This window comes from Hyperolius riggenbachi, chromosome 9 (assembly GCF_040937935.1).
Source record: "Hyperolius riggenbachi isolate aHypRig1 chromosome 9, aHypRig1.pri, whole genome shotgun sequence".
Classification (NCBI taxonomy): Eukaryota; Metazoa; Chordata; class Amphibia; order Anura; family Hyperoliidae; genus Hyperolius; species Hyperolius riggenbachi.
The window spans coordinates 19,889,045-19,915,926 of record NC_090654.1 but is presented as its reverse complement, the minus strand read 5'-3'; the positions used below and the strand labels follow the sequence as shown (position 1 = coordinate 19,915,926).

General features: G+C 41.9%; 2 protein-coding genes across 5 annotated transcripts in view; both read right to left on the bottom strand.

Annotated features, from left to right (window-relative positions):
• LOC137531492 (high affinity immunoglobulin gamma Fc receptor I-like) overlaps positions 1-5,103 on the bottom strand; it is a 117,792-nt gene extending 112,689 nt beyond the window's left edge. For 3 of the 4 annotated variants that reach the window (XM_068251405.1, XM_068251407.1, XM_068251408.1), the window contains exon 1: positions 5,023-5,089. The gene's annotated coding sequence lies outside the window, so the exon portion shown is untranslated. Of the gene's footprint in view, positions 1-5,022 lie in introns of all 4 variants that reach the window. The other variant, XM_068251406.1, reaches the window with a different exon arrangement.
• A 6,185-nt stretch (positions 5,104-11,288) lies between these two features.
• Positions 11,289-26,882, bottom strand: part of LOC137533395 (uncharacterized) — a 40,853-nt gene continuing 25,259 nt past the window's right edge. Inside the window, exons 4-9 of the mRNA XM_068254797.1 lie at positions 26,020-26,325; positions 21,976-22,302; positions 21,472-21,507; positions 19,162-19,470; positions 12,557-12,622; positions 11,289-11,359 (exon numbers count right to left, since the gene is read on the bottom strand). Coding sequence (XP_068110898.1) covers positions 11,289-11,359; positions 12,557-12,622; positions 19,162-19,470; positions 21,472-21,507; positions 21,976-22,302; positions 26,020-26,325 — 1,115 coding nt within the window. The remainder of the gene's footprint in view (positions 11,360-12,556; positions 12,623-19,161; positions 19,471-21,471; positions 21,508-21,975; positions 22,303-26,019; positions 26,326-26,882) is intronic.

Genomic DNA, 26,882 nt, shown 5'->3' with positions numbered 1-26,882 from the left:
ACACTGCTTCTAAACTACTTTCTTGATTCTTTTCTAGTAAGCATGGACCAGTATTGACTTATTATTCTTTCTGTAAACTGTATTTCACACCTTGACAAGCGTAGCCCTGTGTGGGAGGGAGGAAATCCCAGAGCAGATACAGAAGAAGAGGAGACGTGGTTTATCACACGGTATCCCCAGTCATCCTTGACACCGTATGCAAATTCTGCTAAACAGACCTTCAGCATCTGTGTAGACTATGTTAGAGCTTAGCTACGCAGTACAGGAGTCAGGAGATTTAAAAAAAAAAAAAAGATAAATGGACAAAAAGGAAGTTAATTTCAGAAACTTATCTATATGATGGGCCCGATCCAACTCACTTAGGTGATATTTTTACATCTTACAATAGAATGCCTTTTATACCCCCAGCAAGCAAAAAAAATACTCAGAATTTTGACAGCACTATTTTCATCTATTTCTTGGTATTTTTTTTCCTAAAAAGTTATTTTAAACAGAAGATGAAAAATTATATCCTAGGAGATATATATTGGATGGGGCTCATTATGTGAAAAGTATCACAGTCCTAAATGAAAGGCAGTACAATAAAATACTTTTAAAAAAATATGAATCTATATATATAAAATCGTATGTATGTATGTATGTGTGTGTATGTATGTATGTATGTGCCGCGATCACTCGAAAACGGCTCGACCGATTTGAACGAAACTTGGTATACGGATCCTTTACTACCTGGGATGATATGTTCTGGGGGTCTCGCGGCCCCCCTGCACACGTGGGTGGAGATACAAACAGCCAATCAGATTTCACCCATTCAGGTCAATGGAAAAAATGTAAAAGGCTGCCCTTCTCACAGTAATCAAGCCAGAGTCCCCAAACTTGGCACAGTTGGTCACTTGACCGAGGTTACAAATCCAGGAAAAGTGGGCAGAGCATAAAACAGCCAATCAAATTTCAGCCATTAATTTTATAGTGTAAACTACAGCCATTCTTACACTGTTAATCGCAGGATTTTCAAACTTGGCACACTTGGTCACTGGGTGACTGGGAATAATATTCCAGTGGGTGGAGCCTACAACAGCCAATAAAAATTCACTATTGATTTTTAAGGGGAATATTTAAACTGCTGCCATTCTTACACTGTTAATGGCAGAGGCTTCAAACTCCCTACAGTTGGCCATTGGGTGAATGAGGTTCAATATAAACCTCAGCTATTTTTGCACTGTCAATGGCAGGGTTCACAAACTTTGCCCAGTTGGTCACTGGGTGACTGAAATTAGTATTCCGGGGAAGTGGGTGGAGCCTACAATAGGCAATCAAAATTCACCTGTTGGTTTTTTTAAGGGAATTTAAATTGCTGCCATTTTTACATTGTTAATAGCAGATGCCTCAAACCTGGTACAGTCGGTCATTACGTGACTGGGGTTCAAATTCTGTAAAGGAGGCGGAGACACAAACAGACAATCTGATTTGTTTAATTTCCATGAGAATATACAAATTATTGATACCAAGGACCCAAAAGCTCTTAAACTTGGTCAATGAGTGACTGTATGTTAAGGTTAGAAAAAGTGGGGGAGCCTACAACTCAATTTTTTACATGAAAAAAATATAAACTGCTGCCATTCTTACATTGTTAATGGTGGAATTTTTAAACTTGACACAGTCTGTCACTGGGTGACTGGGATTAATATTTAGGAAAGTGGGTGGAGCCAACAAAAGCCAATGAAAATTCACTTATTGATTTTCAAGGGAAATATTTACATTGCTGCCATTCTTACACTCTTAATGGCAGAGGCCTCAAACCTGGTTCATTCAATCATTGGGTGACTGGGGTTCACATTCTGAAAAGGGGCAGGGCCACAAACAGCCAATCAGATTTTGCTTCATTTCAATGGGAAAATTTAAATTATTGATGCCAAGGACCACAGAGCTCACAAACATGATATTTGAGTGACTCTTTATCAAGGTTAGAAAAAGTGGGCGGAGCCAACAACTATTTTTTTTACATGGGAAAATATAAACTGCAGCCATTCTTACACTGTTAATGGCAGGGTTCTCAAATTTGACACAGTTGGCCACTGGCTGACTAGGATTGATATTCAGGCGAGTGGGTGGAGCTTACAACATCAAAACTCGCCTATTGATTTTCAAGGGGAATATTTACATTGCTGCCATTCTTACACTGTTAATAGCAGAGGCCTCAAATCTGGTACAGTCAGTCACTGGGAGACTGGGGTTCAAACTCTGAAAAGGGGGCGGGGCCACAAACAGACAGATTTGTTTAATTTCAATGGGAAAATGCAAATAATTGATGCCAAGGACCCCAAGGTCATAAACTTGGTCATTGAGTGACGGTATGTCAAGGTTAGAAACAGTGGGCGGAGCCAAAAACAACTAATTTTTTACATGAAAAAAAAAATATAAACTGCAGCCATTCTTACATTGTTAATGCCAGGGTTCTCAAACTTGACACAGTTGGCCACTGGGATTAATTTTCAGAAAAGTGGGTGGAGCCTACAACAGCCAATGGCAGAGGCCTCAAACCTGCTACAGTCAGTCATTAAGCCACTGGGGTTCAAATTCACTAAAGGGGGTGGGGCCACACACAGCCAATCAGATTTCTTTGCTGGATATACTGCCTCCATTCATACAATTTTAATGCCAGGAACCTGAAAGCTCACCTACTTGGTAACTGTGACTGTGTGTCAAGGTTACAAAACGTGGGTGGAGACTAATACAAATTTCACTGGGAAAATGTAAACTGCAGCCATTCTTAACACTGTTAATGGCAGGGTTCTCAAATTTTGCACATTTGGTGACTAGGTGACTGGGATTAATATTCAGTAGGTGAAGCTTACAAAAGCCAATCAAAATTCACCTATTTATTTTCAAGGGGAATATTAAAATTGCTTTCATTCTTGCACTGTTAATGGCACAAGCCTCAAACCTGGTACAGTTGGTCATTGGGTGACTGGGGTTCAAATTCACAAAAGGGGGTGGAGCCACATACAGCCAGATTTGTTTCATTTCACTGGAAAAATACAAATTATTGCTGCCAAGGACCCCAAAGCTCACATACGTGGTCATTGAGTGTTTGTGTGTTAGGGTTAGAAAAAGTCAGCAGAGCCAACAGCAGCCAAATACATACTTGAGCACGCCGGGTCATCAGCTAGTAATATAATAATAATATATAATTTTTAGGTCATTCCTGGAAGCGTTGATCCAGGGATTTATCTGACAGTCATCTGGAGTCGGGAAGGAATTTTTCCCTTTTAAGGCTAATTGGCCCAGGCCTTGTAAGGTTTTTTGCCTACCCCTGGATCAACTGGGATATGTGCAGGTTCAGGACGGTATTTTATTATTATTTAATTTTTTTCTGGTTGGACTTGATGGTCTAATGTCTTTTTTCAACCAAACTAACTATGTAACTATGAATATTAGTAGTTTACATCAACATTATCCTAAATTAGCAAATTACCATTTTATATAGGTTTTCATCTTACATGTTTAATTTACACACATTTTTTCCACCTTTAAAACAAAGCAATGTGGCACTCTTTGGGGTTGATTCACTAACAATAGCGCTGCCAAACAGCGCAAGTAAATTACTGTTATGACCGCTAACAGAGCAGCACAACTTCATGTTTCCTTTGGGCACGCTACGCACACTAGTGGCAGAGTAGCGCGGGTTACTTAGCAACGGCCTCTGCCTTTATTTGCCATGCGGTAGTGATGTATTGCTCCCATGATACTTCACTAGCGCGACCAATACTATGTTAATTCACTTTAATTAACTAATGTTAATTAACATAGTAGCAGCCGCTACCGTGTGCCAATATTGTTAGTGAAAAAACCTCATTGTTATCATGAATTTTGAACACTTTTATCTTGATGTCCAAAGCCCCCACACAGATGCCATCTGGAAATAAAATATTTATTTTGTGTACATGTGGAGAACAGGTGTGCCAATGTTCTTTTGTAATTTCATGGGTTTTTTTTGTATGTATAATTAGTGATTGGTATACCCAGGGCAGGGATGAGTGAATCTGTCCAACATTGTAAATCTGTGGCCTTTTTTTAAAACAGTTTTCCATTTTGCATTTAAGTCTGTCACTGATTTTCATGGGGTCAGATGCAATAAACCGTGTAAAGCAGCCGTACGTGGGGAGCGCATGTCAATTTTACCATTACTATCCCCTGTGGAGCACCGCCTGTTAATCTGTTAGCACCATGGGTGTTACTGCGGTGTAACATGGTGTTACCACAGCAAGCGCACGTTACTATGGTAACACATGTGCTACCAACAGGTTAGCTTGCGGTGCTCCACAAGCTGTGGTAACGGTAAAATTACCATGCACTCCCTGACACTCTGGCCCTAGGTTACCAGTTAGTGAATGTAGCTGCACTCTGGATAGTCACTCTCCTTTGCACTTCCATAAATTTGAAGGTCCAATCTTATCTTGAGGCTGGATAGTGTAATGGTTAAGGGCTCTGCCTCTGACATGGGAGACCAGGGTTCGAATCTTAGCTCTGCCTGTTCAGTAAGCCAGCATCTATTCAGCAGGAAACCTTAGGCAAGTCTCCCTAACACTGCTACTGCCTATAGAGCGCGTCCTAGTGGCTGCAGCTCTGGCGCTTTGAGTCCGCCAGGAGAAAAGCGCTATATAAGTGTTTGTCTTTTAGCTTTTGGTCCCGACCCGCCACCAGATGATGCTTTAGACTTGATTATCAACACCTCAAATTTTTACCTCAAAATAAATACGACAAGAACCACAGGGCATGTATCTTGTGTACACCAACACAATGTGCTCAGAATGCACCACACACACTAAGGTAAAGGGCTGTGTGAAAGGAAATGGGGTAACCACCACCATTCAGCATGTACCTCCCTTTTATTACCCCTGTTGACCGCTTCATGTCTGGTGCCCTGTGCTGCCCTGTCCAATGTTCCCCAACACTTCATTAATAACTTCAGGGCAAGGTCAGCAGAAGTGTAAAACCACTTATAAAAAGAATGGCACATACATTTTAAAACCTTGTGAAAAGCATGTAAAGTGGGAGCTTACACAGTCCATGCTCCTGTCTCCACCCTGCACTGTACGAATGCACAACTGTCAGTCCTGAAATGCTTCTCCCAGTGGTACACGTCACCCACAGCTCGCCCAGTTTCTTCAGGTATTACTTATTAGGAGTTTCATGATTAATCGTAAAGACTCTACACAAATTATTTTCACCAAATTTGGTACGTATTTCAGGGCCCCCTAAGGACTGCCTGCATAAGTGCAAGGCTTGGTGTAGCTGGGAAACCCCCTGCGCTTGGAGTTAAAGCAGATCCGAGATGAAAAACTAACTATAACAAGTAACTTGTCTATATATCTTATCTAAAGTTTAGATAGTTTACACAGCAAATCTAGCTGCAAACAGCTTCAACAGTTTATGTGTATTTATACCTATGAAACAATAAGAGCCCTTTTCCACCTGCAATCGCTAGCGTTCACGCTGAACGCTAGCGATTGCTGAATTGCAAAACCGGCGATTCCCCTCGATGTTTGCGGCTGCGATTTTGCTATGCTATGCACTGCATAGTAAAATCGCGGCAATTATCGCTCCGCCGCGCGTTCGCGTTCCCGACAAAAGCGAATCGCGGTAGTGGAAATGACCTACCGCGATTCCTATGTTAAAAAGCAAACCGTAGCGATTGTAAAATCGCTAGCAGTTTGCGGTTTTGCGATTCAGCCAGCGCAAACGCGCTGGTGGAAAAGGGCCCTAAGGGCAGCCATGTTCTGTTTGTCACATTACACACAAGTAAGCTGCAACTGCATCTCCAGCCCTCTGCTCAATCCCCTCTCCTTCTCCCTCCTCCCCTCTGCCTCTGAAATCTCTGGCTAGTAGACTCCTCCTCCTGCCCAGGCTGAGCTCCCATAAGCCCTTGTTACATGTATCTGAGACTGCCAAGGCACTCCGGAAAAGCTGTGGGTGAGGCTTGTTTAGTTTATAGGGAATTAGAGTATTAAAACAAAAAAAGTATTTGGCTTGAGGAATGCCCTATAAACTATATGAAAGGAAGCACAATTATGCAATGAGTGACAGTTTATTTCGGATCCCCTTTAATCAGCTTTAGTTGTATCACAGCTTCCTGCAAAAGCTGATAAGCTCCCAGCTGTGTTAGGTTTGCAGTATAGTCTGGTGAGTGAGCAGCAAGTGCAGACAGTCGTTGGGGGCTCTTAATATCATTTGATCCTCCAGCCTAGTCACCTCCTCTCACTCTCGCATCCAAGACTTCTCACGGGCTGTCCCTCTCCTTTGGAACTCTCTCCCTCAGCCGGTTCGTCATGCCACGAGTCTGGAAACCTTCAAACGTACTCTGAAAACACACCTGTTCAGACAAGCCTATAATTTGCTATAAGCAGCACTGAAGACACACTGGCTCACCCACTAATCCTTGTGTTTCCTTCCCTTTTGTTTCCTCCCCACTACCCTCTAGATTGTAAGCCTGCAAGGGCCAGGACCTCCTCCTAGTGTTTCTCATACTGCTGTTATTTTAACATATGTACATGTACCAACTACACATCAACTATGTATGTATCTGTATGTATTCTATTCAATGTAATGACTGTACAGTGTCTTGTATTTCTTATGTATATCTCTTCCCCATTATTTGTTTGTACTATGTACAGCGCTACGGAAGATGTTGGCGCTATAGAAATAAAAAATAATAATAATAATAATAATCATTAATTAAAAGTAAGTATTTATTGTTACTGAAAAATAATGGAAATGTCAATGTATTTATTTTTAACTCTCTATTATTATTATTTATGTATTTATATAGCCCAAAATATTACGCAGCCCTGGACAATAAATACGTTTACCAACAATGATAACAGGGGGGACAGACAACACAATACAGATAATAAGCAATAAGATACACAATGCCAGATCATACACTGGAGTAGTAGTCCCAATACTACAAGTAATATTATTCTGTGGGTAGAGTAAACAGTCAAGTGTGATACACAAGGAGAGAGGGCCCTGTCAAAGGCTTACAATCTAGAGGGAGGGGTGGTGACATAAAAGGAGGAGGTGCTGACTCGAGAGGTTCTCAGCAGAGAGTTAGGGCAGCAGTGAGGTAAGATAGGCCTCCTTGAACAGGTGAATTTTCAGGGCTTGTTTGAAGGTGTTGAAGGAGGAGGCAAGCTTGATGAGCAGTGGGAGAGAGTTCCACAGGATGGGGGCAGCTCTAGTGAAGTCCTGTAGTCATGCATGGGAGTGGGAGATGCGTGGGGTGGTTAGGACGAGGTTGTTGGAGGAGTGAAGTGGGCGACCAGGTGTGTATTTACTGACCAGGACAGAGATGTAGGTCAGGCAGGACTTGTGTATAGGTTTGGAAGAGAGACATAGGATCTTTAACCTGATTCTGAAGTGGAGCTCCCTTCCACAGCTTTAATAAACCCCCTCTCTTAGCTATGATGGCTGGGTCAGCCTGAGTGAGACTCCGCAATGCCTGCCCACATGGTACATGAGGGGAGGAGCTCTGTAAGAAAAGGTCAGCAAAGCTTCACTCTCTCCTACAGAGCCCTTGTCCACATTATGCACCGGGAGGATAGGTCCTGGGGGGCTTATGTTGGAATCTGGGTACTACTCTACTAAGGGGATCCCCAGATTTCTAGCTGCTTCCAGGTAAATAGGTATAGAGTGTAACTTCTGACCCCATATGTATGTAATGATAAGAATAGAGTAATAAACTTTATTAGTGAATAAAAAAACAACTTCTCTTTTCTGCTTTTTTTTATCTGCCATGTCTATCTTCTTCTATTTCTTCTCTCTTCACCTGTAAATCCTTCCCCCTACAGCGGTATCCAACTTTTTTATAGACTTTTTCAGCAGGTTTGCTTTAAAGGACTTACGATGCCAAATTAGTCAAAAAAGTTAATTACCTGTATAATCTTTTACGGCACGGAGGATGCCGTCTGCGCCCTCCGTGCCGATCCGCCGGGTCCCCCCGCTCATTAGCCCCCTGGGCCGGCTCCCGACCCCACGGCCCGGGTCGGGCTCCCCTGCCTCTCCCATTGTAACTACGCCGCACCCGACGTCACTCACCGCCGCCGCCGCCACCGCGTCTGTGCTGCAGGACCCGACAGAGCTCTGAGCTATAGCTCAGAGCTCTCTAAGCATCTTTGTATTTGGGCTCCAAGGAGCCCCATTGGTCCTTAGCAGACCAATGGGGTTCCTTCTGATTTGAAGGAACCCCATTGGTCTGCTAAGGACCATTGGGGCTCCTTGGAGCCCAAATACAAAGATGCTTTCGAGAGCTCTGAGCTAATATAGCTCACAGCTCTGTCGGGTGAAGGGACGCTAAGTCCCCGCCGGCTCCGCTGCCCTCCCCGCCTCTCCCACATGTCACCTATATACATGCTGGCACCCATGGGTGCCAGCATGTATATGAGTGACAGGTGTGGGCGGAGTGGACGGCGGGAGCCGGCGGGGACTAGCGTGTATGCGGCGGCCGGCGGGTGAGCGGCGAGTGACGTCGGGTGCGGTGGTGTTACAAAGTAACAAAGTTGTTACATTGTAATAACTTTGTTACATTGTAACTGATTAGTATATTTCCGAGGATATTGCGTGGGAACTGGCTTTTAAAGGGACAGGTAAGTATTATTGGTTAATTAAGAATATTAAAGGACTTTTTTCGTGGTTATGTTTTTTGTTCAATTAAAATACTTTTTCTATGTGTTTGTGTGTTTATTTACTTTTAACTCTTAAAGGAAATGGGTAAGGGGTACTACAAGTACCTCTATACTCATTTCTCCTGGGAGGGGGGTGGGCATCTGGGGGACCCCTTTTTAAAGGGGACTCCCAGATGCCACCATGAACCCCTCCCCAGGAAATCGCGGCCTCCACCTCCACCGCCCATCGGAGGTGGAGAAGAGCCCCTTGTCCTTGGATTGGACAAGGGCTCGGAGGGGGAGGGGAAAGCTTGGCTGCCCCTCCCCTTCCGAGACCCCCCAATCCATGGACCATGCGGGCTGGTATAGTCAGGGTGCGGAGCCCCACGCGGCCGGTGCTCCGCATTCTGGCTATCCCAGTCTGCATGGGGGACAAGGGGTTAAAGAGGTCTGGGAGGGGGGACCCCACGTCGTTTTTTTTTTATATTTCCCACACTCAGAACGAAGTAAGTAAAACTCTTCCCACTTGGGGGAATCTATGAAAATAAAACACTATTGTTACCTGTGCAAAAAAACCTGACATTTTCCGCATTTAAAAGACATTTTCGCCCTTGAAACTTAAAAATCGATTTTCTCAAAAACTATAAGGTCTTTTTGAAAAAAAAATTTTTTCCTCTTATTCCCACTGTTCCCCTTAATATACCCTGTGAATTTGGTGTTCCTAAATTTTAAGCAGGCTTTGCTATTAACCGTTAAAGTCGGCGGGTTTTTAAATGTATATATTTTTCCTTTGAAACTTTAACATCGATTTTCTCAAAAACTATAAGGTCTTTTTGAAAAAAAAATTTTTCCTCTTATTCCTTCTGATCTCCTTAATATATTCTCCAAATTTGAGGCTCTTAGCACTTAAGGGGGCTTTGCTATTAACCCTTAAAGTCGGCGGCTTTTTTATATTATACGGGAGCGTAATATTACGCGATTACGGCAGACTGTGTCATTTCAATGGGAGTTTACTGTCTTACGCGTAATTTGTTACGCGTAAAACGTAACCCTACGGTCTACGCGTAATTAATTACGCGTAATACCGTAACCTTACACGTAACGCTTACGGTGCATTTGTAGTGAATTACGATGCGTAATTACGCTAATGCGTAATTTCGGCCCAGCACTGGGAGGGCGCGGACGGCGTCCTCCGTGCCGTAAAAGATTATACAGGTAATTAACTTTTTTGACTAATTTGGCCTCGTAAGTCCTTTAAGGTTCTTGCATGGCTTTGTTCCAGGGGTTTCCAACCACAATATTATTATTTGGGATTAACAAAATGTATGTTAAAATAAAGTAAATATGGGTATAATCCATTTAAAACACATTTTCGGACAAAGCCAATTTTTAAATACATTTGCCAAAGAAAATTAAAAAATAGAGGGAATTAGAAGTAAAAGAAAATAAAAATACCTTGTATACTCACGTATAAGCCAAATTTTTCACCACAAAAAAATGTGCTGAAAAGTTTCCCCTTCGGCTCATATGTGAGTCAGTGGAGCAGAACAGATGGTGGAGCAGGTTTTGTTACTGGCAGAGGAGTGTAAGGATCTTGCACCAGTGATCCTGCTCTTGCCAGCTGGCTCCCTGCTGTGTCCATGCCCTCCCATCCCCCGCAACATGGTGTGCAGAGTGCGCTGCTCAAGACTACCTGTGTCCCCTGGCTTGTGGAGCGGAGCGTGCAAGCAATGTGTCAGCGGTGCAATGATCGGGGATTCTTCCTGTGTGCCAATCACTGTGTCTCACATCTATGACGCCATCTAGTGGCGTCTTGAGACACAACTGTATGATCCTTGGGGTACATCTGGCTATGGGGAAAGGGGATGACTTGTACTGGGGGCACATCTGGCTACTGTGGAGGGGGCTATACTGGTGATGGGCTTATACGCGAGTCAATCACTTTTTCCTGGCTTTTGAGGGAAAGTGGGTACCTCGGCTTATACATGGGTCGGCTTATATGTGAGTGTATACGGTATTACAACAGACTACATGTATATTATTTTATTATATTATTGTTGTTGTTGTTGTTGTTATTATTATTCTAGATCAATGTAGCATAGGCATCTCTGTTGCACTGTAATAATACACGGTACGTACAGTTGTGCAAAGGAGGCGACACAGATAATCCACAATTAAACTTCTCACACAGGAATTATACACGTAGGTGAAATAATGAGCTATTTTCACAGACAAACAATGAGAAAATAAAGGTAATATGCAAATCAACAGCTTGGTTAGTACATGGCTTATATCATGAGTTATCTCTAATTTTTATTATTATTATTACTATTATTATTATTTCTATAACATAGCTTTTCCCGTCAATGTCCAAGCTTAAAAAAAACAAACACTCAAAATCTGTTGTTACTGAATAACTTAGCTTCATTTTAGCACTTTTTTTTGCATGAGTGCTTAAAGTGGACCTGAACTCTTGCACAGAAGACAAGGAGAACACAGTGAGACATCCACCCTGTGTCCACCCTGCATGTGTTTATAGAGAACAGCCTGTCTAATTCTCCCTTCTCAGCAAGTAATGAGCTAGTGTAATTTAAGCTATCAGCATATCAGTGTAAACACTGGAGGTTAACCCTTTCTGTGTTCCCAGGATACCAGGAAGTAACCACTCTTCAGAATCTCAGTAGGATTTCTATAAGCTGTAACAAAGAAATGCTTTACTATTAAGGTTATTATGCTGTTGCTTATCTTTTAGAGCAGAGAGGAAGTTCTGAGTTTAGGTTCGCTTTGAAAGGATTTATATAGAGGAAGTGAAAAACAGATGAGACTTAATTCTTGAAAAAGGGTTTTGTGAATCAATCTTTTGAGCCCACAATCTAGTAGTTCTTGAAATAATACTGCACAGATTTGAAACCACCAGATGGCAGCAAACCTTTATGTTTACATGAGAAATGTACAAACATCATAGTGAAGCCCGGCCTCCCGTGGAAATTTTTCATGCCTGAAATAAAAATTCATTAGACTGTCATTATTTTTATTATCACAGCAGCAGAGGAATGTCTGCATCAAACACCAAGTTAAAACCTGATATATCTGGCTTTGCAAATTTGGCCTAATTGGCTTAATCACGAGGCAATCTGCTTTCGCATGCCATAATATTGCAGGGTCTAAAACTAATTTAACGCAAAACGGTTGCCCTGTAGGGATTAGTTCGGGCAACATTTAGCACTATTTAGGGGCACCACGGGGAGACTTCCCATGCCCCTATCAATCGGGGAGCTGCAGGCATACAAGAGAATTCGCCGCCAGGAGACTTCAGCACAGGATACAGCCGGTATGGCTTATCCTGCTTCTGCACAAGCTCCCGGCGACATTAACCATTTCAGCCCGCGGGATTTTTCACCTTATGCATCAGAGCAATTTTCACCTCCCATTCATTGATTCGAAAGCTTACTCTTATTCTTTTAAGTTAGCCAATAAATGGTATCATTGTGATTCAAAACGCAAATAATAGTATTTGTACCCCCCCCCCCCCGTACACAACTCTACTCATACATAACACATCACAACCTCACCAGCCCCGTAGTAGTAGTAGTAGTAATACTACATAGATTTGAAACCACCAGAAACAGCAAACCTTTATTTTTACATGATAAATATACAACCTCCAGTTATACCACCGAGGACACCAGGCCTCCTGTGAAAATTCTTCACTACTAAAATAAAAATCCATTGTGTTACCGTATCATTATATAGAATTTATTGTGTTTTCTTTTGCCTTCTTATGCCACTTAAATGCTATTATTTATTTTATTGGTTTACTATGCACTCCGTTCTTACATGGTGGAGTAATATAAAAAAAACAGCAGCAAGTATGCAGAAAGAGAACACCAAACGAAGTAAATTCAGAATTCTACCATTCCCGGGCGTTGTTGTTGAATTTATTGCTTCTTTTACTTGGACTAAAAGAAAAAAAAGACAGAAAAAGCTGTATGATCAGTACATAATTAACTACAGTGTCTGTATATATGATAATTCTCCTTAACCACTTTACCCCCGCGCGTACGTATTTCTCCGCCCCTTTTTCCATCCTTTAAAAACCAGGGACGGAGAAACACGTACTTTCCGCGTTCCCGACGCTGCCCGCGCTCCCGCTCGTAAACACGCCGCCCGCCGCTAGTAAACACGCCGCCGCCCGCTCGCCCAGAGATCAATGAACGGGAAAATCCATTCCCGTTCGTTGATCTAAACCCCGCAATGATCAGCTGCTCTCCTATGGGCAGCGCGATCATTGTGAGAAAAAAACTCACGTGTCCAGCCTCCTTATACTTCCTCCAAGCTTCCGGAAGGAAGCTTGGAGGTCGCATTAAAACAAAAAGTTACTGTGGCCATCTTGTGGCCAAATAGTAAACTACACCCTACACATTTTTCACATACAAATAAATGACTTTTACACATAAAATTAACTCATTACCTCCCACACTCCCAATTTTTTTTTTTTTTTTGTAATTAAAAAAAAATTAAAAAATTTACAATTAAAAAAAATACATAAATAGTTACCTTAGGGACTGAACTTTTTAAATATTTATGTCAAGAGGGTATAACACTGTTACTTTATAAACTATGGGCTTGTAATTAGGGATGGACGCAAAACTGAAAAAAATGCACCTTTATTTCCAAATAAAATATTGGCGCCAAACATTGTGATAGGGACATAATTTAAATGGTTTTATAACCGGGACAAAAGGGCAAATACGTTTCATGGGTTTTAATTACAGTAGCATGCATTATTTAAAAACTATAATGGCCGAAAACTGAAAAATAATTATTTTTTTCCCCACATTTTTCCTATTTTCCCATTAAAACACATTTAGAAAAAAATAATTCTTGGCATAATGTCCCACCTAAAGAAAGCCTAATTGGTGGCGGAAAAAACAAGATATAGTTCATTTCATTGTGATAAGTAATGATAAAGTTATAGATGAATGAATGGAAGGAGCGCTGAAAGGTGAAAATTGCTCTGGTGCTCAGGGGGTAAAACCCCTCAGTGGTGAAGTGGTTAAAGTGAGCGCATAGTGTTTTTAACCACTTAAGCCCACAGGGTTGAATTTTTTTTGCATCTGAGCAACTTTCACCTCCCATGACTTCATCACTACTCATCACAATGAATGGATCTATATCTTGTTTTTTTCCGCCACAAATTAGGCTTTCTGTGGGTGATACGTTTTGCTGAAAATGAATTTATTCTAAATCCATTTTATCAGGAATATTAAGAAAGAAATGGAAAAAAAACATTATTTCTCAGCTTTTGGCCATTATAGTTTAAAATGCATACACGCTACCATAATTAATACCCATGTACTTTATTTGCCAATTTGTCCTGCTTATTACACCATTTAAATTATGTCCCTATCACAATGTATGTCGCCGATATTTTATTTGGAAGTAAAGGTGCAATTTTTCAATTTGCGTCCATCACTATTTACAAGCCCATAATTTTTTAAAAATATATTAATATACTCCTTTGACGTGCATATTTATAAAGTTCAGACCCTTAGGTAACTATTTATGTGTTTTTTTTATTGATTTTTATTATTGTAAAAAAAAAAATGTTTAATTAAAAATTGTATGTGGGTAATTTTTGGTGTGGGAGGTAAACAGTTATTTTTTTATGTAAAAAAGAGTGTTTGTGTAATGTAAATGTATGTGAGTGTAATGTACTATTTGGCCACAAGATGGCCACAGTCAACTAGTCCTGGGAGCGATCGAGCTCGCTCCCAGGAAGAAGATTGAAGCAGGGGAACTTTTTGGAACGCAGAAAAGCTGCAGCGTCTGGAGAGACGTTGTCGGCTTTTCTTCGGGGGGATGCGATTGGTGAAAGGGATCTATAATCCCATTCATTGATCGCAGGGCTAACGGCAGATAGCGGGAGCGCGCACGGGGGGGGGGCCCGCGGGAGCGCGCGCAACCCGCGGGAGTGCGTGCAGCCTAACTGGACGAGAAATCTCGTCCAATTAGGCTTAAGTGGTTAAAGCAGACTCAAAGTTTTGCACAGCACTCAATGAAAAGTGTTCACTCCACATATAAATGTTGTAGAAATCAACTGCAATGAGCTGTGTTTATTTAGCTACATCAGAACAAATATAATTATCTGTAGGAGTGCCTGATCAGAAGGTGTAACAAACAGTGCTGTGGCTCTTCCTGTACAGGAAAAGACAGATGTCTTAACCCTTTCTGTGCTCCCTGAAAATTAATACAGCTAAATCTTTAGGGGGGTTTTTTTGGGCTTTTTTGGGGATTTTCCTAAACTATAATGAATATAATGAAGGCATTTTTTTCCCTAATGGTCTCAAGGCTTGATTCATTAGGCTGTGCTTCTTTACACAGATAAGCAGTAGCTATGCATGTCTTACATATGTAAGTGTACATATATATGTGCATATGCTGCTATGTAAGGTGCGTGCCTTCCTTAGTTTTGCGACTTGCTTTGTAAGCAATGCACGTAACTTTAACTGCGGGTGGTCCTGCAAAGTATCACAACCGCAATATTTCACTAGCGGCTGCTACTATGTTAATTTACATAGTATTAAAGGGAATATCCGAGCTGCATAAAAACAGGACATCTACTTACCTGGGACTTCCCCCAGCCCCTAGTAGCCGATATGTCCCTTGCTGCAGCTCTGCTCTCAGCCGTTGGCTCCCTATCCCCGATGGTGCAGAAGCCAACCTCGCCAGGTTGCCCTCTACTGCACCTGCACGAGCGCCACTATCAATCACTCGCTTGCGCAGTACACTCCACAACACGTGCAATTGCTTGACAGTGGCGCTCGTGCAGGTGCAGTAGAGGGCAACCTGGCGAGGTTGGCCTCTACACCATCGGGAAGCGGGAGCCAGCAGATGAGAGAGGAGCTAAGGCGTGGGACATAACGGCTGCTAGGGGCTGGAGGAAGCCCCGGGTAAGTAGATGTCCTTTTTTTATGCAGCTCAGACATTCCCTTTAACTATGTTAATTAACAAAGTAGCAGCCGCTAGCGAAGTAGAGCAGTTGCAACACATCACAGGTCTGCCCACAGTTAAAGTTAGGTGCTTTGCTATGTAAGCAACGCGCGTAACTAAGGCAGGCATGCTGCTATGGAAGATGTGCATAGCGGCCGATCTTCTGTGTAACGAGCGCTCTGTCACATTAAAGCTAAAGCAGCACAGCTTAAAGAGACTCTGTAACAAAATTGTCAGCCTTATTTCTTCTATCCTATAAGTTCTTATACCTGTTCTAATGTCTGGATTACTGCAGCCTTTTCTAGTTGCACTGTCTCTGTAATATAGCTAATCTTCTTTTTCTTTGTCAGGCTTTGTCCACCCAGGGAGGAATATGCTGCCTCTGCTGTGATAGGGAGAAGTTATGCACGCCCCCTCCACGCCCCCTATGCTCTCCTGTGTGCTGTGTGTATGAGTCACAGCCAGGCTCAGGAGCTGTGACCTTGTGAACAGCTGTGAGTGCAGAGCGATCAGTACGGAGCTCAGACAAGCAGCTAAGGCAACCCGTGGGAGTAACTTTACAGCAGTCATGTCACGTTTGAGAGGAGCCACTGCAAACAGGCACTTGCTCTGATGATGTATTTCCTGTTTGGCGTCCATCTTCATTGTTTACAAATACAATGAATACACAGTGATTGTATCACCAAGGAAACAGCGGGGAGCGGTGGAAATGTCACAGAGGGAGATAGGAGAAGACAACTAACAGGCTGTATACCCTAAATATTTTTGATAGTGCATTTTCACCATCTTTTGGGTACGTTTTCAATTGTAAAATGCTAAAAAGTTATTTAAAGAGAATATGACAATTATCTCCTCCTAGTTGACATTTTCATACCTTGGCCCATATACAATTAGTTTTTCCTCCAGAGTTTTCTCCTAGAAGATAATTTTTCCTTTTCTCTTTAAAATAACTTGTCATCACTTTGCAATTTAAAAAGTACCAAAAAGTGGGTGAAAAAGTACTGCCAAAATTATATGGAGAATTTTTTTGCTTGCTGGTGATTTAAAATGCATTTTACGGTCAAGTTTAAAAATATCACCTAGGTGAAAACTCAGGAGAAATGGTCAATTGCATATGGGCAATAAAACGCAATGTAAACCCCCAGCAAGAAAGAAATCATTAGTAGAGTTTTTGTACTACTTTTGGTACGTTTTTAACCACTTGCTGCACCAGATGCAGTACAATCATCTTGGGAAATTTTACTTGAAGTCCCAGGGCTATAAATATTCATCTTTAGTGCTGTGTTCAGTGGGGGGTGGCCGCTGCTCGCTCCCATGTGTGCTACCGCGCAGGTACTCTTTGCCGCCCGTTAGCGCGGAAATGAATAAAATGTTTCCATTAGCCATTTAAATGTATAATTTTAACAGATTTTTAATTCTTCTATCCATGTAAATCTGATGCAGCAGTACAGCATATAGGAATGCCTTATTCCGATTTTCCACATTTGGGGCTTCTCAAGACATTTATGAGCTTCCACTTTGTTTCTTTGATACTCTCAGCCATTATCCCCATCATACTGCAACCCTTGAAACCTTCAAACACACCCTTCAAACTCCCCTCATCAGAAATCTGTTAACCTCTTTATAACTCAGAGTCAGAAATCTGCAGCTCAGAGCAGTAACCTCAAGCCTGACTCGCAGTAACTGCCGGGAGGTGTAGGCAGTTTGTAATCACCTCCCTCGAAATCCAGATGTTGGCAGCTATTCGTCTTCTGGTCCTTGGAGGTTCTGGATCCCTCTGGTGAGATCACCATCTGTCGTTGTGAGATCACCCAGTGGATGGAGAGAGAATTGCAGCGTTGGATCCAGGGGAGGTGAGTATTGTGCAGGGGCTGCTGCAGATCTCTCTGCTGTATGATTTTTTTCTGATTTTAGGTTCTAAAAGCTTGTGAAAAAATTGTAACGCTTTTAGACCCCAAGATACGCAAGTAATCATACCGCCAAACATATCCGTATCAGCATCCTGAGTCCAGGCTTACGGCCTCACGGTCAGCTGAATAGCCTTCTGGTTAAGGTGGTAGGTTCAAGCCCTTAACCAGGGTTCAAATCACGTTCTCAAGCCCGTACATAAAACAGTAAGGAGCCTTTGAGCAAGGCTTACTAATGATCCTAGATGCCCTAAGTGGTTGCAGCCCTGAAGTACTTTGCATCCACCAGGAGAAAAGTGCAATATAAATGTTATGTGTCTTGTGTCATCCAGTAGCCCTTTGCCTCCTTACTGTGTTTCCACACCATTCCCCTCTAGTTTGTAAGCTTGCAAGTGAAAAGTGCCCCCTCCCCCTTCCCGTTTTCTATTTTCTGTTGCACTTGCTCTATCAAATAGACATATATCTGGATTTCTGGATGTTTTCCTACCATGCATTAAAGTGGACCCAAACCAAACATTTTATTAATTCAAAATATTTATTTGCACCACTCTAACACAGGGTCGGACTGGGCCACAGTAGTACAGTTTTTTTCCCTCGGTGGGCCCCCCTCCAGGTCTCTGGTGGGCCCCCCCTCCTTGTCTGACAGAGCTCCAATTGCTGCCTGCAGCACACAAATTCTCTTCTCAGTGCTGTTATCACTCATGCTGAGAGCAGTGGAGTAGCTAAGGAGCTGTAGGCCTCGATGCAAATTTTACAATGGGGCCCTCCAAGCACGAAGGGGGTGGGAAATCTGCAACCTCTGCGGTCGCAACCTCTGCAAAGTAGGACATTACTTTATATTGAAGGAGCGGACTCTATGCAAAGTTTTGCTGGGTAGCAGTGTCTCTGAATTACAATGCTTCTAAGATCATGTACATTTGGCCCTGTCCATAATACATCATGACCACGCCCACCTTTCAGTGCATAGTCACGCCCTTTTTTCACCGCAATCATGGGATGTGTGGGCCCCAGGTTGAAATTTCTTTGGTGGGCCCCCAGTGTCCCAGTCTGACCCTGCTCTAACACATACAAAGATAAATAAACCCTCCTTCAAGCCTATGAGCATTTCAGTGCAAGCTTTTCACCCTTCTCTTTTCATAACTAGGGTTATATAGGGGCAGCCATTAGCAATTCCTCCTTTGCCGGACACCACCTACTCCAACAGTCTGCCGGATTCTGTCCCGGCAATATGAAAGGAAGGGAGGAGTTCCTCCAATAAATGTAAAATATTTTATATTTGTCATCATGCAGCTGAAAAAAGGCTGCTATTTATTATTATAATTTAGAAAATAGATTTTATTTCTGAAATCTTGTATTTTTATTTTGGGTCCACTTTAACTAGGTATGTATTTCGTACTTGTGTTGTTGGCTGTTGTTCTACGTGTAAACTATATATTTATGAAATAATCCACTATTGCCTGCATTTCACTCTTTGCCATGGAAGATGACTAAGCTATAGAAATTTAAAAAAAAATGATAATAAATAATTATAATAACAACTTTAATTTCTACCAAACTTTAGATTGAAATGTCTTAAATAGGAAGCCTCTCTGACCTACCTTCCAGTCTGAGGTCAAAAAGCTGTGTACAATGGTGCCATGAGCCAAATACTTCTGCTCTATAAACCCGCTCATACTCAGCAGTTGTGGGAAGTAGCTTCAAGGATCCATCGCTGGTGACAGAGAGTGCCTCATAGGTGGTATTTTGGTTTTTCACAACACCCGGTTCTGTTACTGCTATATGGTCTATGTTATTGATATCCCAAATAACTTTATCTAATCCATTATATTTAGGAAGGTAGAGAATAACTTCGTCACCAACGTCAGCGTAGACTTGCGTTGTTACCGAACTGCATGATTCTGCACGTTCTAGAAAAACAAAAAATGAGTAAACAAAGTTAAAATTCTTTATAATGGTGAAAATACAAATATTGTTGTTTTGTGAGGACCTCGTTCCTTGAGGACTGGTGGGACAGCACGGGTTTAGATTGTTAATGAGATCTTTTAAAGGAGTCTTTAGTTGACCATACACCGGTCAATTTTCCCATTGAGTCCCGGAAGATTTAATCACTTTGATTAAATCTGCTAGAAGCGGATGATCCAACTTGTTGGTCCGATTGACCATTCAATTATTATGTCTGAAAAGTCATTAAATCATTTGATCAGACTGCACAGAAAATATCTATCAGCAGTGGGTTCCGAGCGGTGGTAGGGCCAGTGCACACCAAAAACCGCTAGCGGACCCGCAAATTTTAGCGTTTTTTTAAGTGGTTTTTCAGAGCAATTCTAGGCATGTTTAGAGCTAGTTTCTGATCATGCCTAGCAATTTTTGGAGCGAGTTTGTGTAGCAGATTTTATATTTTGTTACAGTAGAGTTGTAATGAACAGCTTCTGTAACACAAACGCTTGGGAAATCTCTCTGATCTAGCGCTTTTCAGATTAATTTTCCATTTTCCCATACTTTACATTAAAGCAGAAACGTCTCCGAAATCCGCAAAAAATGCTGCAGGACCCGAGTTTGCGTCTCTGGAAAATAACAAACTGCTCTGGTGTGCACCAGCCCATTGAAATACATCAGCCAAGCAGTTTTCACCCTGCAAGTGTTTTTTAAAATTGCTCAGAACCACTCTTGGTGTGCACCAGCCCACAGATAGATGGCCCACAGCATTGCCCTGCATTAAAAAGATCCCCTCATTTTTTATCTACATTCTGCCAAATGCTGGCATATGCAAATTACATCATTGGCCAAATGTTTGTGATATTATCATTTAATCTGCATAAAAAAATATATATTCTATTAACCACTTTACCCCCACGCGTACAAATTTCTCCGTCCCTTTTTCCATCCTTTCACCCCCAGGGACGGAGAAATCCGTTCTTTCCGTGCACCCATCGCTGCCTGCACTCCCGCTCGCTCTAGCGCGCACTCCCGCTCGTAAACACGATCGCCCGGAGATCAATGAATGGGAAAATCCATTCCCGTTTGTTGATCTAAGCCCCGCAATGATCCGCTGCTTCTCTGCTAAGCAGCGCGATCATTGTGAAAAAAAAAAACTTTCTCAGCCTCCTAGTACTTCCTGCAAGTGTCCGGAAGGACGCTTGCAGGTTGCATTAAACAAAAAGTTACTGATGTCATCTTGTGGCCAAATAGTAAAACTACACCCTACAGCATTTTTTACATACAAATAAATTAGTTTTCCACAAAAAATTACCTCCTTACCTCCCACACTCCACAATTTATTTATTTTTTGTAATTAAAAAAAAAATTACAATTAAAAAAATACATAAATAGTTACCTTAGGGACTGAACTTTTTAAATATTTATGTCAAGAGGGTATAACACTGTTACTTTATAAACTATGAGCTTGTAATTAGGGATGGATGCAAAACTGAAAAAAATGCACCTTTATTTCCAATTAAAATATTGGTGCCAAACATTGTGATAGGGACATAAATTAAACGGTTGTATAACCGGGACAAATGGGCAAATACATTTCATGGGTTTTAATTACAGTACCATGCATTATTTGAAAACTATAAAGGCCGAAAACTGAAAAATAATAATTTTTTTCCCACATTTTTTCCTATTTTCCCATTAAAACACATTTAGAATAAAATAATTCTTGGCATAATGTCCCACCTAAAGAAAGCCTAATTGGTGGCTAAAAAAAAAAGATAGAGTTCATTTCATTGTGATAAGTAATGATAAAGTTATAGACGAATGAATGGAAGAAGCGCTGAAAGGTGAAAATTGCTTTGGTGGTCAAGGGGTAAAACCCCTCAGTTGGGAAGTGGTTAAACTCCGAATAAGATGGCCATTTAATTAAAATCTGACTTCTTAGTTCTGAAAGCACTGAAACTGGTACTTACCACGAATCTTTGGAGATGGCCCAATATATTCTGGTCCTGGAAAATAAAAAATATAAAGTGGTCATTACAAATTTAAACCAACTCTGAAGTGAAGTTTTTCTGCTGTGTCTGGGGCCACCACAACGGCTATCACTGAGAGTGGCCTAAATTAAAAATGGGATGATAGCTACTCCCTAATTTAAAGTAGAACTTGGAAAAAAAAAAAAATATATATATATATATATATATATATATATATATATATATATATATATATATATATATATAGTAAACCAGACCCTCTCATTCCCTGGTCATACTCTTTTTTTTCTAGCATTGATATTGGTCAGATTTTGGCAGGAATACCCTGGCAGAGGAATCTTATTAGGGTAAAAAATAACTCAATGGATTCCCTTTTACAAGAGGAAATTTGACAATAAAACATATGTATGTCCTTTAGATACACAGAATTGTGGAAGGACTTCAAGGGAAGTTTTTTCTTAATTAAAAAACGTTGGAACTTACCGGTGCCTTTAATCCTGACATCATAAAGCTGGGCACAGACATACTGCCAGCCAGGTCTAAATAATTCAGCTCTGTAAATCCGTGCGTCTTTGGAGGTGATTGCTTTAATAATCAGAGATCCATCACCTAAGGTGAAAAGCCTTCCTTTGTAAGCAGAGCTATGGCTTCCCAGCTCTACTTGCCGTAACGGCCCCGTGGTGGCAATCACATGTTTCTCAAAATCCCAAGTGGCGTAAGTGATCGGAGATGCCTTCAGTTGTAAAACGACCTCTTCATTCTTTGTGAATTTCACTATTGTAGTAGAACCACAGTGAGCAGAACAGGACTCTAAAATTTAAAGAAGAGGGTTTTTTAGAGTACTTCCTTCGAAAGCAGGTGGTTTTGGCGCCCATTTCGACATGTTTCGATAAGACCGCTTATCTTCCTTAACTGAGGTAAGCACTGAGGAAGATAGGGGGCCCTATCGAAACATGTTGGCTGATTGGCTGGGCAAGAGTGGTGACGTCACCCTGAACATCCGGCATCCCACCGATACGCGGACCAGCAAGACTTTGTGAGTCAACTACAGTGGGTCACCGGCCAGGACTCAAACTGAAAGTGCCACTCTAAGGCCTCGATTCATCATTGTCTTTGAGATAACTGTTTCCAGTTTGTTAAATTACCAAATTCAAAGTTTATCGATTTCTAGTTGTATTCATCAAGGTTTTTCCGCATTCGGTGTGAATTCGATTAAATATCGGTAACAATTCGGTAACGATTCGGTAACGTGTCGATATTTCCATTTTACAGCAGTAATTTAACACAAGGCCATAAGATTCCTATGGAATTGTGGGTAAAAGGCAGTCCTTTGAACACCACATAGCAACATTCTGAATAGGGCTTAACACCTGGACCTGGATTCTGGAAGTGGTTTGGGACAATCCCACAATTTTGCCAGCTGCGGCTTGATAGGAGCCTTTTCTAAAAAAAAATGTAGTGCAGCTAGCAAATTAGTTAACCCTGGCACTGCCTGTGTTCTTTTACAAGATAATTCAAGAGAAATTCAGATGTCCTGTTATAGCAAATAAATCCATTCTCTTGCAAATTGATATGTTTCTAGACCTTATTCTTGCCCTTCTGTGCCTTTGAATCACTCTCAGCTGATACATAACCACTTCAAATGGCTCCATCTTCACTGTCAGCAATGATCTGACAGGAATAACGACAGAGCAGTGAAGGAGATAACTAATCCTAAATGTAACGCTAAACCACACCCACTTTCAGGAATTGCACTTTCTTCCGTTTTATCGAGTCATTAACGAACGCATACCGTATTATTACCGAATAATTAGCGAATGCTCGCTAAAAGCTGTAGATAACTTTGATGAATCCTGAAATCCACTTATCAAATTCGGTATTTTACCGAGCTGTCGGTAACCGATTCGATAAGTCATGATGAATTGAGGCCCAAGACTGCTGTGTCTCCTCTGCCCTCCATTGAGGAACATGAGTTGTTTTTTTTAACCGCTACAGTGGGGAACTTTTTTAATATTGAGGAACGTGAAGTTTTAAACCGCTGCGGTGAACATTGTTAGCTAGTATTGCTAAACACTGAGGCACGGTTTTTGGCTTTTTAAATTTGTTTTTTACAATTGTTTTTTACGCAGGATGCAGGCCGCATTATAAAGAAATTAAGGAACTGTTTTCCATGGAGTATTCCGGATAGACATGCTTAATTCAGAGACAGGTTTTATTGAGTGGGCGGGTTGAGGACAGGACAGGATTCAGTTTACAGCAATTTGATGCATGTAACCATATTCAGCTTGATGAATGTGCATTCATAGCATATGGGAAGATATTAAATCGGGTGCTTGATCTAAAATTGTCTTTTATAGTTGAGGTGGATTAAAGTGAATTCTGTTTTTACTGGTGTAAGAGTTTGTTTTTCATATTTGTGTAATTCACAAATGTGTTTTTTTTTTCACATAAAGGGCTTGATTCACAAAAGCGTGATAACTGCTATCACAGCAGTTATTGCAGTGAATTAAAGTTTAAATTACTCTACAGTGTCAATGTAGCACTTCATATGACCTTCACTCTGGTTTGGATCTCTCACCTCTTTCTCACCATCATGTTCTGATCTAAGAAACCTTTAAACACACCCGTAAAATGCACCTAATAAAAAAAGTAGTCCTTCAAAAACACATCCATATCAGCATTATGGGCCAAGGCTCACTTTGTCTCCTTACTTAGTGTTTCCACACCACTACTAGCTAACTTGTAAGCTTGCAAGATAAGGCTCCTCCCCCTAGATTTTCTCATTTCTGTTGAACTTTTGGACCACACGTATTTCTGACTGTTTTCATACCACACATTAGCTATGTATGTATTTTGCGCCTGTGATGCTGGTCGTTATTCTACATGTAAATTATATATTTATTTATGTCTAGGGATCCTCAGTCGGGGTCTGCGTAAATTACATTTCGGCATTTCTGATCGGAAATCTGCATTTTTGAACGGAATTCGGAAATCTGATTTCTGTGCAAATACTGCATTACCACAACTCTGTAATTTTTGCCGAATCACAACTCGGAAGCATTGGACCAATCAGAGAATGTAGTGTCAACTCTGAAGTATTTGGTTAATCAGAGAATGCAAAAAAAAAAAAAATGACCAAAAAATACTCCATGGAAATCGGAATTGGAAACTAGAAATTCATGGAATCGGTAATCAGCATGAATGGAAAATGAAATGTCTGCAGAATTGTAAATCAGCATTTCCAACCTCCACTAATGCCTGTATTGTACTCTGTGCCATATTAGATTTTAAAAATAAAAGAAAAAAATAGGATAATAATAAATAATTATAATAATTACTGTAATTTTCAGACTATAAGATGCTCCTGACCATAAAACACATACAGGTTTAGAGGACAAAAACCAGTGGAAAAAATATATAGTAAACCTGGTGCATCCATGGGTGAGGTGCATCTTGTGGATTATGCCCCGATTGTACCTTATGCCCCCTTGTACCCCTTGTGTCTCCCTGTGTCCTCCTCTGTCCCCCTTGTGTCCTTCTGTGTCCACCATGTGTCCACCTCTGTCCTCCTTGTGTCCTCCTCTATGCCCCTTTGTGATCCCGTGTTCTCCAGTTGTCCGCCTGTGTCCTCCTCTGCATGGACACAGTACAGGCAGTCCCCACCATTGCGGTGGTTTGGACGTTCGTATTGGCCAGCGTTCACAAGTCTGGAACTCTCTGCACTTGGACTATAAGATGCATCGACTCCCCCTCCCCCCCCCCCCCCCCCCAACACACACACACTCACACACACACTTTTGGGGGAGAAGTAGTGAGTCTTAAGGTGGCCATACACTGGCCCGATTCCCGGCCGTTTCGACAGCAGATTCGATCCTGGGATCGAATCTGCTTGCCAATCGTTCGCGGTAAACGCCGCCGACGATCCGATTTCCTCCCGAAATCGGATCGGTCCGTCGATCGCGCCGTGCGGGAAATTACCCTCGATCGCCCGCGGATAAAGTGCGCGTCGCTAGCGGCGGCCGATCCGATGAAAAATACATTACCTGATGCGGGCTCCCGGGCGTCTTCTCCGCATCTTCTCAGCACTGCACCCGCTCCATCCCGGCGCTTCCTGGGTCACTGCAGTGACCCAGGAAGTTCAAATAGAGGGCGCTCTATTTGAACTTCCTGGTCACGGAGTGACCCAGGAAGCGCCGGGATGGAGCGGGTGCAGTGCTGAGAAGATGCGGAGAAGATGCCCGGGAGCCCGCATCAGGTAATGTATACGGGGGGGGGGACAGGCGGCAGGAGCAGCTGAACAGATTGTGATCGGTTTCAGGCTGAAATCGATTCACAATCTGTTTGCAGTAAAGGCAGCCATATGATCCCTATCTGATCAGATTCGATCAGATAGGGATCTGTCAGCTGGTCGATCTGATGGCACATCGACCAGTGTATGGCTGCCTTTATAGTCCAAAAATGACAGTACTTTCATTTCTAGCAAACCTTAGATTGAAATGTTTTAGATAAGAATCCTCTCTGACCTACCTTCCAGTCTGAGGTCAAAAAGCTGCGTGCAACGGTTATGGCCAAACAGTTCTGCTCTGTAAACCCGCTCATACTCAGCTGTTGTGGGAAGTAGCATCAAGGATCCATCGCTGGTGACAGAGAGTGTCCCATAGGTGGTATTTTGGTTTTTCAGAACACCCGGTTCTGTTATTGCTATATGGTCTATGTTATTGATATCCCAAGTAACTTTATCTAATCCGTTATACTTAGGAAGGCGTAGAATAACATTGTCACCGATGTCGGCGTAGACTTGCGTTGTCACTGAGCTGCATGATTCTATACGTTCTAGAAAAAAACAAAAAATAGTTAAAGGAAACCAGAGATGATTAAATGTACAAGTTTTATACATACCTGAGGCTCCCTCCAGCCCCATCAGCATGGATCGCTCCCACGCTGCCGTCCTCAGTCTTCTCCCTCTTCGGTAACAGGTCCCGTAACTTCGGCCAGTCTGAGCATGCGCAGTGCGCTCCTCCGTCTCTCTCCATCTCTCCAGGGCAGTTGGGAGTGTTGAGGACTGGTTGGACAGCACTGAGTACTAAAGGGAGGTCCACAGGTTCTAATAATCTAGTCATACCCAGAGTCCACTTGGAAACTTTTGGTCCCAGAGCCTTCTGTCATGCTGCCCCTACGTTTTGGAACTCCTTACCTCAACAGATCAGGACAGCTCCATCCCTGGACGTGTTTAAATCCAGACTGAAAACCCACCTGTTCAGTTTGGCATTTGCAGAAATATAACTTTTGTTGTGTGAATACCTCATCCTACTACCAATTACTGAATCTGAGAGAGCCGAAGCGCTTTGAGTCCTATGGGAGAAAAGCGCTATAGAAATGTTATTGTATTG